The following is a 15,557-nucleotide window of genomic DNA, read 5'->3' as shown; positions in this document are numbered from 1 at the left end:
AATTCAGCATTTCTGATGCATCTTCATCTTTAGAACTGTTCATTTACAGAATTAATCCTAAAGATTATTTTTCTACTTCACACTTGAAATCCTGTCTCTAACAATCAGCATACCAAAAAAGTCTTGATTTTTTTAGCTTTCTTCATCAATACTTATTCCATAAATTTTTCCATAAATAAAGTATTGAAAAGATCAGAATATTTAAAAAAGAAAAATAAGCAAACACACTGTTGGGTGATAGTAAATATGTTACATTTTGAGTTACATATTTACTTATTCCGAATCATTTCTGGAATTTGTTAATATAAATGCTTTACGAGTAAATATAGTATATGAAAATACTAGTTAGTTATCAGTGTAATAATACATACTTTTATTCATTTACTCAGCAAATATTTGTTGAATGCTCAAATCACCTTTTTTTTCCCCCTCCAATTTCTGAACCAAGATGAGTGTACCAGATAAGGGAACAGGTGCTGAAGTTAGAAGGATCTTGGTTGGAAACCTGGCTCATGTACTTACTAGCTCAGAGATCCTAGAGTACTGAATTAACCTCCAGGTTAACATTTCACTTAACTATCTGATGGGAGGAAAAGAACTATTCATAGGGTCTTTGTGAGCTTCAAACGATTATGCAACAGGCGCAGGATCTGGCGGGCATTAAGTGCGCAAAAAATGACAACCATGGTAAATATATTGCGTTATTGAGGAAAGTAACTGAAGGAGATGGCCAAAAAATGTTCATATTGAGGAAAGTAACTGAAGGAGATGGCCAATAAATGTTCTTTTTGTTTTACTACAAAGACAAACATTTGTGAAATTCTGTATTCAAAATACAGTAAAATAAAAATCTTAAGATTATTTAAGGGAGTTCCCATTGTGGCACAGTGGAAACGAATCCGTCTAGGAACCATGAGGTTGTGGGTTCAATCCCTGGCCTCACTCGGTGGGTTAAGGATCCGGCATTGCAGTGAGCTGTGGTGTAGGTCACAGACACGGCTTGGATCTGGTGTTGCCGTGGCTCTAGCATAGGCCGGCGCTATAGCTCCGATTCAACCCCTAGCCTGGCTGGGAACTTCCATATGACACTGGTGCAGCCCTAAAAAAACAACAAAGGGTTGGGGGGAAGAGGTATGCTAAGTATATAGATAAACTAAAAAAAATGAATAAATAAATAAAGATAAAGAAAAAGAAAGATGGATAAAGAAGATCTTGAAAGTTACTGAGTTTGATGGATGTATAGAGGTTCTTTTTACTATTCTTTTTTTTTTTTGGCTTTTTAGGGCTGCACCCTGGGCATATGGAAGTTCCTAGGCTAGTGGTTGAATCCGAACTCCAGCTGCCGGCCTACACCACAGTCACAGCAACTCAGGACCCGAGCCATATCTGCAACCTACACCTCAGCTCAGGGAATGCCAGATCCCCCACCCCCTGAGCAAGGCCAGGGATGGAACCCTCGTCCTCATGGATACTAGTCGGATTCGTTCCTGCTGCACCGCAATGTAAGCTCCTCTTTTTTACTATTCTGATTTTGTGAAAACACAAAAAAAATTTTAAACTATAATTCCTATCCCAGCACATGTCTAACACATTTCCTTGTATTCAGAAGAGAGCAGGATTTTAGACTCCTTGTTATGTTGAACTAACCTGCTTCCTGCTCAATAATTCAGTACAGGTCAAGTTTTCTGAGACAATTCTACTTTTCATTATAAAGGAATAAGTATATGCATTAAAGGATAACAAACGCAAACAAAAAATGCAAGCTTTTCTTCTGCTCCTTAATACATTAAAAAAAAGGAGCCATGCACATTTTTTTCCACGTACTTCGAAAACACAAAAGCCTGTCCTTAAATTAAGCTTCTAGAAACAACGTCTTACATACTTTTGAAACTGCAAGTGATATATGTCAATCATATCTCAAAGCTGGAAGAAAGAAATTATAAGGGAATCGTAGGTACAGCCAAAGAAACCAGCACATCTGAGATGCTGCTATCTTTAAATTTTGAGGGACGTCATTATTAATTTATGTAAAGGTTTTATGTGATTGTTTCTAGACTACGTTTAGGTTTTATGACTGATTAACAATGTGGCAAACAAGCACAGGAGGAGAGGCAAATGATTTTCTTAAGAGGCTTAAGCAGCTTAACCTACAGAGTCTGTGCTACCTAAATTAAGCTTTCTGGAACACAGAATTTCCAGGCACACCTCACCTATTTCTGGGCAAGCAGGTAAACAAACACTAGTAAAAAACAAATAGAGCACTTAGTAAAGCAAACATTTTTGTGTTAACCTTAATTCTTATCACAAAGTGATTGGCTCTATCAAAAATATTCCTCATTCCTAATCAAGACAAATGAAGCATCCCTGCCAACAGCAATCATTCAGCGATAAAGCACAGGAATAATAAACCCAAAAACACCATCATCTTACAGAATGCAAAGCCATCTGCAGTTTCAACCTTGGCTTACCCATTCACTATGCACATATAGGCGTCTTTTTAAATGGTAATAAGCAGCAATAAACTTTACTCCGGCCCAAGAGATTACATCTCTCCGTGCTTCCTGTTCACCCTGGAAGTCAATAACGCTGAAGTCAAATTGTAACATTTCCCAACTTTGGTTTAATGTGAGCGGTGGACGCCGAGCATCCGCCCACTGGCCTCTCGTGACTCGGGCTACTTTGACGCACTGGGATGCGGCTCACCTGACCCTCCGCACCAACCGTTACCAAGAAGGAAAACCAACTCCGTGAAAATAAAATGGGGCCCCAAGGAAGCTCGCGGAAAGCCAGGGGGCCACGCCGCTCCCGAACCTCGGCGGCGTCCGCACCTGCCAGGAGAGGCCGCGGCCAGGGGCCGGGGCTCGGCCGCGGATAAGGGGCAGCGCGGTCCCGGCCCCTCACTGTCCGCCCTGGCCCCGCCGCGGGGACAGGAACCCACGGCCGGAGGTTTCCGCCAGGCGCCGCCAAGCCCGCCAGGGGCCTAGCTTGGGGGCCGCCCAGGCTCCCGAGGGCAGTCCGCGTCGTGCGGGGCGCGTAGCCGCCTCCCAGCCCGGCCCCCGGGCCGGCCCGCGAGCCTCCCCGCAGCGGACGCGGCGGCGCCCGCACCTGCCCGGCGCCCTGCGGCAGCCCCTGCGAGCGCCTTCACCCACCTGGCGCGCCCGCCGCGCCTCCCGCACGTCACAGCGCGACCCCGCGCCCCTCGGCACCAGCAGCGCGGGCGCGGACGGACGCCGGGAGACCCTGCTCGGCAGCCGCCGCCGCCGCCGCCGCCGCCGCGCCTGCTTCGTCTTCAGGCCGCGGACAGCGAACCTGTTGCGCAGCCTGTCACGGCCGCTCGGGCTCCGCGGCGCCGCCTCAGCCCCACAACAACATGGCGGCCGCGGCCTCCGCAGGAAGCCGGGGGGCGGGGAGGGAGGCGACGGGCCGGGCAGCTGACGGCCCGCCCGCCGCCGGGCACCGACGCCCCCACCCTCAGGAACCCGAAATTGCCCCGGCGCGGCTCCGCACCCCCAGAGCCCCGGGTACCGAACCCCGCGGGCCTGGTCCTAGTGCTCCGCTCTCCCCTCGGGGAGGCCCCGAAGCCCCGGCCCCGGCAGCCCTTCCTGGAGGGGCGCCGACCCACCTGGCTCCTCCTCCCCGAGGTGACATGTTGAGGTTGGGTGGTGCGTTTCCTGCCACTGCAGACCCCACGGTTTTGGAGAAGGGCAAGCTGTGCTGCACCCACAGGAGGTTTCCTCTGAAGCCTCCTTGCTCAGTGAAGTTTCTTCCTTGACCTGGGAGCAAGATTCCTCTGGAATGAGTGTGGCAGGAGGAGGCCGTGCCTCGCCTTGCTCTTGGGTCTGTTGCAGGCCTCTCACCCCCTCCAGGTATCCCAGGAGGACTCACCGTACTGAACAGCCATCCACTCAGCGTTCCTCACTCTCCTCCATGACAAGTATAAAGGGCGAGAAGGGGGCCTTCCAGCCCCCATCCCTAAGCAGAGCGGCCACCCCGTATGCTCTGGCCAAGCAGTAAGAAGTCATCTCGCCTTGAACTCCACTACCAGCTGGCCTGCAGATGCTGAACGTTCTACCCCACCTGAGAGCTGCCTGACAGGTGAAGCTCAAATTCACTCTCTTTTTCCTCCCCTTTCAACTCCTGATCGCCTCACAAAAGACCAGACTTGAACTCAGTCACCACTCTAGGAGGTACTCATGTGGCTCAGCGGGTTAAGAACCCCACTGGTATCCATGCAGATGTGGTTTGGTCTCACTCAGTGGGTCAGGGATCTGGCTTTGCCCCCCAGGCTCCAGCATGGGTTGGGGGTGTGTCTGGGATCTGGACTTGCTGTGGCTGTGGTGTATGTGGGCGGCTGCAGCTCCAATTCGACCCCTACCCTGGGAACTTCCATATGCTACAGGTGCAGCCCTAAAAAGACCAAAAAAAAAAAAAAAAAAAAGTCACCGCTGTTCATGGAGGGCTTGCCCTAGACACAGCACTCCTTCAAGAGAGAGGCTCCTTGTTGATGTTAGAGGAGGAGTCAGTGGGGTTCCTATGAGCATAACAAAGTGGGGGTCCAAGACCCAAGATTTCTCTTGGCTTTTAGAGGCAGAGTGGGGGCTGGTCCAGTATACAAAACTCACATCCCCATGGCTTTTGTTGGAAAAGAAGAAATCTGCAGATCACATGATTCCATGGCTTCCCCTTCATTCCTCACCTGTTGGGGCATGTGAAGGCTGGCTTGAGAGGGATGGTTTCCAAAACCCAGGCCTATCTGAACTAGCCACCCAACTCATGTGAGGAACTTAGCAAACATCAGTGATGATAAACAGGCTTTTCCTGCTCTCACACTCAGTGTTTTTCCCAACTCTTTGATTGGGACCTGACGAAGACCAGATAGACAGGTCCTGAGCTTCAGTGACACAGAGAGACCTGACTCCTTTGCATTAGCCTAGGAAGTCCCTTATCTACCAGAGACCAATCAGTCTATCCCTTATCTACTGAGGACCAATCAGTCTGCAAACAAATCACCCACTCTTGAATACATGGTCTCATTCCCATGACAGACATCACCAGTTAATTGTGGTTCTCCCTTCCAGAGCCCATACTTCAGTCCAAGCTTCTGAGTCCTCCTCAACGTAGTGCTCCAGAGAGGTATCCTGTAAGGTGAAACCTATTTTTTATTCCTGATAGGCAGATTGGTAGCCAGTCTCTATTTTCCTCCCATCATTTGATCAGTGTCATTTGTGTTTCTGGGTTCTGGACCTGATGCAGTTCACCCTGAGGCTTCCTTCTTTCTGAAGGAGGTGCCAAATCCCTGGCAGGACAAAAGTGAACTTTATAGAAAGGAACAGTTATAAAGAAGTTAAAAAAAAAAAAAAAAAGGAGTTCCTGTCATGGCGCAGTGGTTAACGAATCTGACTAGGAACCATGAGGTTTCAGGTTTGATCCCTGGCCTTGCTCAGTGGGTTAGGGATCCGGCATTGCCGTGAGCCGTGATGTAGGTTGCAGACGTGGCTCAGATCTGGTGTTGCTGTGGCTGTGGTGTAGGCCAGCGTCTACAGCTCTGATTAGACCCCTAGCCTGGGAACCTCCATATGCTGAGGGAGCAGCCTTAGAAAAGGCAAAAAAGACAAAAAATAAATAAATTAAAAATGTTCTATTAAAAAAAAAGTAAAAAAAAAAATTAAAAAGTCTCCCTAAGATAAAAACACAAAGAACCTCTGATGGAAATTAGGGTCCTGTATATAATTGGGAGCCTATAGTACCCTAAACACTAAAACAATTATCTCATGGTTCCATTTAGAGCTTTGAGGCTGGTTTGTCCATATTATCACATTCTTTCAGAGTTGATGGTTTGCATAGGTGATCCCTCCACCATCCCAGTTCATTGACTTCCTCTTTTCTTCATAGGGCAGGCCTTGGGACTGTATCTGTAATTTCTCTCTTAGTCTTTCCCAAATCCCATCACCTCTTTTTCACCTCCAGCATCAGCTGGAGATCAGATGCCTAGAGGAACCATGTGCTACCTAAGACATATAGAGACACTTGACAAGCCTAAAGAAGATTAGGGATTATTGTAGGGTGAGGATGTTGAGAAGTCAGTTAGGGGACTAAGTGTATTTCTTACCTTTCTTTAAGTTCTGCCACAATTTAAGATGGATTCGAGGCCTCTTCCCCGGTAAGGTAACCTCGCTTTTACCATGGGAGCTTTTAATCTTAGTCTGTTTTTCTTCCTGCACTGATCTTCCTTCCTGACCATGTATATCCTTTGCTCTCTTAATCTCGTTCTCTGTTTTCAAAGATTCCATCTTTTACCCCTTTCCTACCCAGTCTACCCTCACAACAAACTCATAGTAATGGGAAGAGGTTAGGATAGAGACTCTAAACAGCCCATAAGATAAATATGTTGTAGAGTAAGAAGACTATGAGAACTTGGAGTTCATATGCAATACCTCTACCAGTAATAAATCTCCCAAGACAGTGTTATGAACAAGTAATGTAAATGAAATTAAGAGAAAAGGAGCAAGAAAAGTTTGAAAATTTACTCAGATACTTATTATTTTGGTATTTATCATTTCATTCTTTCGTAACGATCCAAATTTCCATCTGAAATATTTCCCTTCAACCTGAGGAACTTCCATTAGTGTTTCTTACAGTGCAAGTCTGTTGGCTACAAATCCTCTTGGTTTTATTTTATCTGAAATTATTGTTGTTTTGCTTTCATACTTGAATGGTATATCCTCTGAATATAGAGTTCTGGATTGAGAGGGAAATTGAGAGGAATTTTTTTTTTTTTTTTTTTTTTTGGTTTCAGCATTTTGATGATGTTTTTCCATTTTCTCTTGCCGTCCATGGTTTCAGATGAAAGTTGTCTGTAGATCAGATCATTTTTAACTCTGTATAATATGTCATTTTCTCTTGCTGCTTTCAAAAGTTTTTTGTTTTGGGCTTTCAATAATTTAACTCTGGGGAATTCCCTTGTGGCATAACAGGTTAAGGATCCTGTGTTGTCACTGCAGTGGCTCAGGTTGCTGTGGTGTGTGTTTGATCCCTGGCCCAGGAACTTCCTCATGCCATGGGCTTGGCCAAAAACATATTTAACTCTGATGTACATCAGCATGAACCTTTTTGTGTTTATTATGCCTGGTGTTCATTTATAATCTTGTATCTGCAAATTTCTGTCTTTCATCAAGTTAAGAAAAATCTTAGCCAATATTTCTTCAAATACTTTTTTCTGCCCCATTTTCTCTCATCTCCTTCTGCCATTCCAGTTACATGTATATTTGACTATTTGATATCATTTGGGGCTCATATTAGATGTGCTCTAACAGTGGAGCTGTGTTCCACCACTGAACACCAAAGTAACCTGACTCTACCCTCCTGACCCACGGTGCATCTGGGGCTAGAAGAAGTGAGTAGCGTGATTCTAAAGCTGTGCCGCCTTTCCCTTCTGTTTTTGGTAAGAGTTAATCTGCTTCTACTGTTAGCAACTGTGCTTTCTAGGCAGAGTGTCTCTTTTAGTCTCCTGTAGAAAACAACAGTACCCCACAATCCTTCCATACCACTCCTAAACATACGCACATATTTGTATACTGTCACATCGATTCTATCCTTTCTGAGAAATAAATGGAATGTGAGATTTGTCCCCTTTTTTAGTTTTTTTTTTTTTTTCCCCTCAAAACTCACATGAGAGAATAGATGTGCTGACAGTGGTCCTTTGTGCTTAAAGAACTAAAGTCAAAGTTAATCTGGGAAATCAAGCTGAGGCTGCCCTAGTTTCTGAATACATAGACAGATGAAAAGCAGGCCGGGCATAAGAGAGGTCAGGGTCCAGGCAAAGGCCTTGATCTGCATTTAACACATACAGGCAGACCTCATTTTATTGCCCTTTGCCTTTATTGTGCTTCATAAAAAGCACTGCAGTTTCACAAATAGAAGGGTTTTGGCAACCCCACATCAAACAAGTCTGTTGGTGCTGTTTTTTCAACAGTATTTGCTCACTTTGTCTCTCTGCATCACATTTAGTTTTTCTCACAACATTTCAAGCTTTTTCATTTTTATTTGTCATGGTGATCAGTGGGGTTTTTTTGTGTTTGTTTGTTTGTTTGTTTGTTTTTTCCATTTTTGGCCACCCTGTGGCATATGGAGTTCCCAGGCCAGGGATCAGATCCAACTGAAGCTGCAGCTGTGGCAGCACCAGATCCCAACCCATTGTGCGGGGCCGGGTATCGAACCCGTGTCCTAGTGCTCCTAAGACACTGCCGATCCCAGTGCACCACAGTGGGAACTCCTCATCAGTGATCTTTCATGTTACTACCATGACTTGCTGAAGTCACAGATGATGGTTCGGATTTTTAACAATAAAGTATTTTTAAATTAAGTTGTACATTTTTTAGGACATAATGCTATTGCACACTTAATAGACTACAGTGTAGTGTAAGCATAACTTTTATATGCACTAGGAAACCCAAAAATGCATTTTATTGTGATATTTGCTTTATTTTAGTGGTTTGATACCAAATCCACAATATTTCTGAGATATACCTGTATTTGCTGATTCATTAATCTGTTATTTGTGTCCATTTGGTAAATAGTTATTAAGAACCTCTTATGTTCCAGCTCCTGGCAACAAGGAGTTGGCCCGGAAGTAGCACTGGTGGGGAGCAGCGAGACTTTATTTAGAGGAATGTTCAGTGGGACACATCTGTTCCTTTGCTCTTGTCTTAACTTCTTGACCTCCCATATCCTGAGCCCTGGAGCAGATGAGAAACAGAGAAGAAGTGGGAACAGGAGTGGCTTTAGGTGAAAGAGGAGGGGAGGGAAGTTCCCTGGTATGAATCTCATTATTAGGTCACTTGTGCTCTGCAAAGCGAGACTCTAGCTTAAGGCCTGATGGTACCGGAAAAGCAGTACCAGGCAACCTAGAGGGGGAAGTTAGCCCTGACTTGGCACTCGGCCAGCACTGCAGGGTGGAACCAAAGGCCAGACAGGCGAGGCCCTGGAGGCCCTGGACAGGACATGCCCATTCATGACTGAAGCACCAGGGGCGTCCAGTCTGGCAGGTGTAGCTCAGCAAAAGGGAATCCAGTGTGTGTTCAAGAGTCAGACACACTTCCTGTCTGGTGGATTTGCTGGGCTCTTTGTGTAGTTTGTTGTTGCCATCTCTAGCACAAACCTGGAATGATACCAGTTTCCTTCTCTTAATAACCTAATATTTATGTGGCATTTTGTATGTGACAGAGTAATTTTATTTCATTTAATCCTCACAACAATCCTAGGAAGCAGAGTGAAGTTCTGTTTGTGATTATCTAACCTTGGTTGGTGTGAAGAAAAAGAGATAAAATCAGGTGTAAGCCTTTTAGGGTAATTTTCCCATGTGAAACTGTGATTTTCTTTTCCCCTTTGAAATAGGGAAACACAGGCCATGCTATTCTGGGTTTCAGAAAGCAACAACATTTTAGTTTAAAATACACAATGGATCAAATCATTTTGTACTCCTTGGCCCAGTCTGGCCTGACAAACATTTTTATTTCCAATATTGCCATTTTCTTCTCCTTAAGTAAGATATTTTGAACCAATGAAATATAATAAAGATAGCCGCCCCTATCCTGGCCTCTGTGCCTACTCTTGGCAGAGAGAGATGGAATAGCTGTCCTTGCTCTGGTGCCAAGAGAAGAGATAGACCCCAAGCTCATAGGAAGCCACAGTTTGCTGGTTTAGGTGATATGCTTGAAACGTGCCCAGTCTTGACTTTTCTCAAGAACATGGTGAACATCTAAAAATTAGAGCAATGAAATCACTGCCCCAAATGAGGTCAGCAACCTTAAGCTGGATGCTATCCTCAGCCACTTTTCCAGAAGAATTTTTTGCCATGGACCTCAGATGGAGGTTAAAATTGGGTACTGGTGCTATTTGCCATTTCTGGGTTTTTTGCACAGTATCCAGTAAATAGATCTTTACTCCCTCTTCTAGTATCTATGGTTTAAAAATGCTTAATTCAGTAGAGCCATGAAGGAGCACAAGAAAGAAAAAAATATAGACTGCTTGCAAATTAATTTAAACTCACAAGCCTTTCCTCAACAGGTGGATTTTTTGACTTTTTTTTAATAAATGCAAAATGTAAGTATCAGAAAAACTACAGCCCTTGAACAAAGCCATTTGGTCATAAGTGCTGAGAATGGCTGTATCCAGCTCCCCTAACATTTAACAGTCACCACCACCATGGTTTGCTGAGTGTGCCAAGCACTCATGTACTCTCCAATCCTTTTTTTTTTTCTGTATATAATTTTGGTCTCTTTACTTTTTTTTAATTACTCAAATGAATTTATCACATCTGTAGTTGTATGATGATCATAACAATCCAATTTCACAGAATTTCCATCCCATAACCCAAGCACATTCCAGTCCTTAAGAAGACAGTGTGTGGCGGGTATTATCAGCCTCATTTCACAGACAAAGAAACCGAAGTTTAGAGAAATTGGATAATTTTCTCATAGTCACATATTTAGGAAGTGGAAGAGGTAGAATTTGATTCCTGATTTTTATGACTCAAATCCTTGCTGTTTCTACTCTACAAGACTTCCTTTCATCATATCACAAGTCAATAATTTCTCTGTTTTTGTATTGAATGTGCATAAGTAACAACTTTAAAATAATTTATCTTGGAAGAACAGTTACCCAAAATATGAAGATGCAAATAGTAGTTCAAGTTCTACTTTACACTCAGTCACACTAGGTGTTGATCCTGAAGCTTGGGTATTCCTCCCTCTGCAGCCAGGGCCTCATGTCACAGTGCACTCACCCCTTCTCTGTGTTGGCCACATGGTCTTATTTCTTCATTTCCTTTAAGAGTCTGTCATGTAAATAACATAACTCTTTAGAAAAGAGAATCCACCTGATCTTTTGAAGAGGAGAGGCAGCAGTGGCCTTAAATATGTACACTCCATCTGGCAATTGTGAGCCGTAATAACTAATTAAATGAACATCTTGCCATTTATGACCACCCACACTGACCCAAGGTAGTTTAGGAAGGTCACATTACTCAAAATACTTAGAAAAGCTTCATTACATTCCAAATAGGCAGTTTAAGGGAAATGAAATCTTCTTAATGTCTGTGTTTGGTTTTCAATCCTGTGAAATGATCTTATATGGTTACAGATCATTTTTTCTTCTTAACGAGTGGTAAAGTACACACATCATAAATTTGCCAGCTCCCAGATTTTATGCAGGTAAAGTCACACAGTATATACATATCTGTATCTGACTTCTTTTCAATGTCATAAATAATCCATTTTGAAGTAACAGTTTTTACCAACTTTGAAATAGTCTGCCTAGAATTTTCTCATTTGTGGGAAGAAAATTTAAGAAGATTTCAGACTAAGTCATTTTTAAGAGATCACCTATTATCTCGTTTTCATCAAGAAGTACTTAATAGGGAGCTCCCACTGTGACACAGCGGAAACGAATCTGAGTAGGAACCATGAGGCTGCAGGTTCAATCCCTAGCCTCGCTCAGTGGGTTAAAGATCTGACATTGTGGTGAGCTGTGGTGTAGGTAGTAGACGTGGCTTGGATCCGGAGTTGCTGTGGCTCTGGCGTAGGCTGGCAGCTATAGCTCCGATTAGACCCGTAGCCTGGGCACCTCCACATGCCATGAGTGTGGCTCTAAAAAGCAAAACAAAACAAAACAAACACTTAATAAAAATCTTTGTGTAAATGTTATGTATCCATCTATCTGTTTATCCCTCACTTTGGTCCAAAAGTAATTTCAAGTTCTTTCTATAACTGCACCTAGAATTTTCAATTCTATATTCTGGAAAATGCCAGCATTGTTTTGGTACTTAAGAAGGTTATTGACCAAACTCTCCATAGCCAACAAGCCTTACTAAAATTCAATTTTTTCTTCAGAGAAAATGGTTGCTTTTGTTTTTATTACCCAAATAACATTATATCAATAATTATAAGTTTAGAATTACATCTAGATTCTAAATAATGCAGTTACACCATTCCAGAAAACTAAATTTCACTTTACTTTTAGGACTTGTGTCCTACTTCTAGGACTTGTATCCTACTTCTAGGATACATACATATGACTATAGTCATGGTGTAATCTGATTTGATTTTCAGCTTTGTTTTTGCCCACACCTATGGCAGGCAAAGTTCCCTGGGCCAGGGATCAAACCCAAGCCACAGCATGATAACTGCCGAATCCTTAATCACTAAGCTACCAAGGAACTCCTGTTTTCACCTTTTTAAAAACTTAACATTATATCATAACTATTCCTCCACAATAGTATATTTTCTATATTTTCCATATTTATCTTCTTAAAAAGCTGCATACTGTCTATTGAATGCAGTACCATCATTTACTTAATGATTCTTCAGTTATTGGCTAATTTTAACTTTTTATTATTATAAATAATGTTCTATTTCTTTTTTTTTTTTTTTTTTGTCTTTTTGCTATTTCTTGGGCCGCTCTCGCGGCATATGGAGATTCCCAGGCTAGGGGTCGAATCGGAGCTGTAGCCACCGGCCTACACCAGAGCCACAGCAACGCGGGATCCGAGCCGCGTCTGCGACCTACACCACAGCTCACAACAACACCGGACCCTTAACCCACTGAGCAAGGGCAGGGACCGAACCCTCAACCTCATGGTTCCTAGTCGGATTCGTTAACCACTGCGCCACAACAGGAACTCCATAATGTTCTATTTCTAAACACCTAAACAAATATAAAAACTATTTAATAGTAAACATTTTCATAGATATAATTTTCCTTCTTTTGATGTCCCTTTTTAGAGTTAATTCTCAGAACTTTACAGCAGGAAAATAATTATAATTTTTATTAAACTATGTTAATTTAGTCTGCTATAGCATTGTAGGAATATACAAGTTTCACTACACCCTCCTTGAAACTATATTTCACCTACATTTAAAATTTTTAATTACTAGGCAAGATAATACTTAACTTGTTTTTCTTAGATTTTTACTGGTGATCAACATTTTTGTTACTTTTAATTAATAGTTTTTTTTAATTCTATTGACACCATATTCTGTGTCCATTTATATATTATGATATTTCTATTTTACCAATTCATATGAATTCTTTGTATAATATGTACAAAAGAGGGTAGTTTTGGAGTTCCCATCGTGGGTCAGCGGTTAATGAACCTGACTAGTATCCATGAGGACATGGGTTCGATCCCTGGCCTTGCTTAGTGGGTTAAGGATCCAGCGTTGCTGTCAGCTGTGGTGTGGGTCACAGATGCAGCTCAGATCTGACATTGCTGTGGCTATGGTGTAGGCTGGCGGCTATAGCTCCAATTCATCCCCTGGCCTGGGAACTTCCATATGCTGGAGGTGCGGCACTAAAATGACAAAAGACACACACAAAAAAAGGGGAGGGTAGTTTTAAAACCATCATTTAGTCATTGTCTCATTGGACAGATTATTTTCTACTTACCAGATAGCATAGATTGATTATTTTTCAATATTCATTTGCTTATCTAGAAATATTTAGTGTGTGCCTTTTATGTGCCAAGGTTGTTCTAAGTAAAGAGAATATAACAATAAACAAGATAACACAGTGCCTGCCCATATTACATGTTCAATAAATGTCACTAGATGCTAAAAAAAAAAGTTTTTATTTATGACAGAAGATAATGTCATCTACATTCCCCAAGGCAATTATTGTTGAATAATTCTCAAGACTCCTTGAGAAGGTTTCTAAGATTCTCCTGATCTGAATAGTCAGGTAGTTCTTTTCCAAGTTCGATTTTTTAAAAAATTTTTCTGAGATGTATATACTAATAGCACCACTTTGTAGAAGTTATCTTTTACTTCTTTGTATGACCTGTTTGAACACAAGCTGGTTGTGCTATCATAGGAGAGGCCCAGTTTGTTTTCATTGTACACTACTCTATGAATGGAGCTCTTGAAACATAATAAAAATCTTCATTTTTACAAATGTAAGTCCAGTGTTTTCTCAGGATTTTGATAAATTGAAAATAATGTTATACTGGGCAAGGATATTTATCAAATTTTTGCAGAGAATAGCTCCTTTGATAAAGTCTACTGAATAAAGCTTCCTTACCCAAAGTTTCACCATGGTGAGGTTTTGTTTTTGCTTTTTGTTTTTTGTGTCTTTAGGCCTGCACCTGCAGCATATGGAGGTTCCCAGGCTAGGGGTTGAATCAGAGCTATAGCTGCCAGCCTATGCCACAGCCACAGCAAGGCCAAATCTGAGCCTCATCTGCAACCTGTACCACAGCTTACAGCAACGCTGGATCCTTAACCCACTGAGTGAGGCCAGGGATCATACTCGTGTCCTCATGGATACTAGTCAGGTTTGTTAACTTCTGAGCCACGACGGGAATTCCCGAGATTTTTTTTTTTTTTTTTTTAATGTGTTTCAAAGGGACTTAGATCCACCCCAAAAATTGAGGCAAATGCTTTTCTTATGTCTTTGTATAAGGAAACAAAACTCTGAATTGCATGTCAGAGTGATCAGGTTGAGTTAAAATATTTGGTTGGAAATAACAGGAATCACCTCAAGGGGCTTATGCAAAAGAGGGGAAATATTTTATAGAAGGTGTAAGAGGGTGCCAGTGTTGCCAGGGGCAGGAGTGAAGCCAGCCTCTCTCTCTCTCTCTCTCTTTCTCTCATCTCTGCCCTTTTGCTTCCTTTTCTCTCTATAGACAGACTTCCTGTCCTTTTCCATTTCTCCTTGCAAGGGGAAAGATAACCTCACCTCATCCCCACCCCCACCTCCATGTTCTAGGTCTAGTCACCTAAGAAAGGTTGAATCCCTCAGTTTTAGTTCCAGATTTCTTGGGATGAGACTGACTGGTCCAATCAGCTGTGGTCAGGGGGGTTGGATCAAGCTGTAGAAACAAGCCTGACTCAGCTCCACTCCTGTGATATGGGGTTGTAGTGTCTGAAAGCCAAGGGGAAGGAGGAACAATAGGAATAGACAGATTCCACAAAAGATGTTCTGTAATATTTTTGTCAGACAGACATATTGGCACTGGTGGCTGTTTTTTAACCAAAGAAAATGATTAAAATCCCTTTGCAGCATGCTGCATCTTTGAGGTTCTTGTTACAATGACTTGGTATAAGTCAGTCAGATGACTAAGGAGAATCTAGGTGATATCAAAGTGTTTTACGCTGCTGTTTGATTTTTTCCTTTGGGATGAGAGAGAGTAACTGAAATTGTATTGCAACTCTAGCATTCTCTTCTTATGTTAAATATTCCTTCCTGGAATAGTGGCAGTGGTACTGTTAGAAGATTAAAACAAAAATACAAAATTCTACCTTCAAACCAAGAAATAATTCCGGTTAGAATTATGGTAACTTCTTAGGGATTTACAAAGTTTCCTTAAATTTGTGTCTTTCAAGTTTAGCCTTGCTTTTAATTTGATACAGTAAGTATTCTGAGTTGATTCGTTTTTGTAATTTCTGAGGTAAGCTTTGTGGCAGGGACTAGGTTTTGACATGTAGTTTGATAGTTTATACTGCACTCTCAATATTTAGAAAGTAATAATTAATAGGTATTGAATGTTTGGCACGAAACTCCAA

General features: G+C 42.3%; 2 protein-coding genes across 19 annotated transcripts in view; one reads left to right on the top strand and one right to left on the bottom strand.

Moving 5' to 3' along the window:
* Positions 1–3,942, bottom strand: part of ITSN2 (intersectin 2) — a 145,580-nt gene extending 141,638 nt beyond the window's left edge. For 4 of the 18 annotated variants that reach the window (XM_021088354.2, XM_021088357.2, XM_021088361.2 and 1 more), the window contains exon 1: positions 3,150–3,367. The gene's annotated coding sequence lies outside the window, so the exon portion shown is untranslated. Of the gene's footprint in view, positions 1–2,468; positions 2,682–2,703; positions 3,368–3,622 lie in introns of those variants that run through there. The other 14 variants (XM_085019729.1, XM_021088353.2, XM_085019728.1 and 11 more) reach the window with 4 other exon arrangements.
* The window catches only part of LOC106504180 (uncharacterized), a 68,651-nt gene continuing 53,726 nt past the window's right edge, over positions 633–15,557 (top strand). Inside the window, exons 1-3 of the mRNA XM_085020131.1 lie at positions 633–713; positions 2,631–2,912; positions 2,985–4,095. Of these exons, the coding sequence (XP_084876257.1) occupies positions 633–713; positions 2,631–2,912; positions 2,985–3,653 (1,032 nt within the window). The 3' untranslated portion in view covers positions 3,654–4,095. The remainder of the gene's footprint in view (positions 714–2,630; positions 2,913–2,984; positions 4,096–15,557) is intronic.

The sequence above is a fragment of the Sus scrofa genome, chromosome 3 (genome assembly GCF_054392235.1).
Source record: "Sus scrofa isolate SSC_HxYL_T2T_F1_AM1 chromosome 3, Sscrofa_HxYL_maternal_Yorkshire_Landrace_v2.0, whole genome shotgun sequence".
Lineage (NCBI taxonomy): Eukaryota > Metazoa > Chordata > Mammalia > Artiodactyla > Suidae > Sus > Sus scrofa.
The sequence above is the reverse complement of the archived record's forward strand: the minus strand, read 5'-3'. Positions and strand labels throughout refer to the sequence as shown.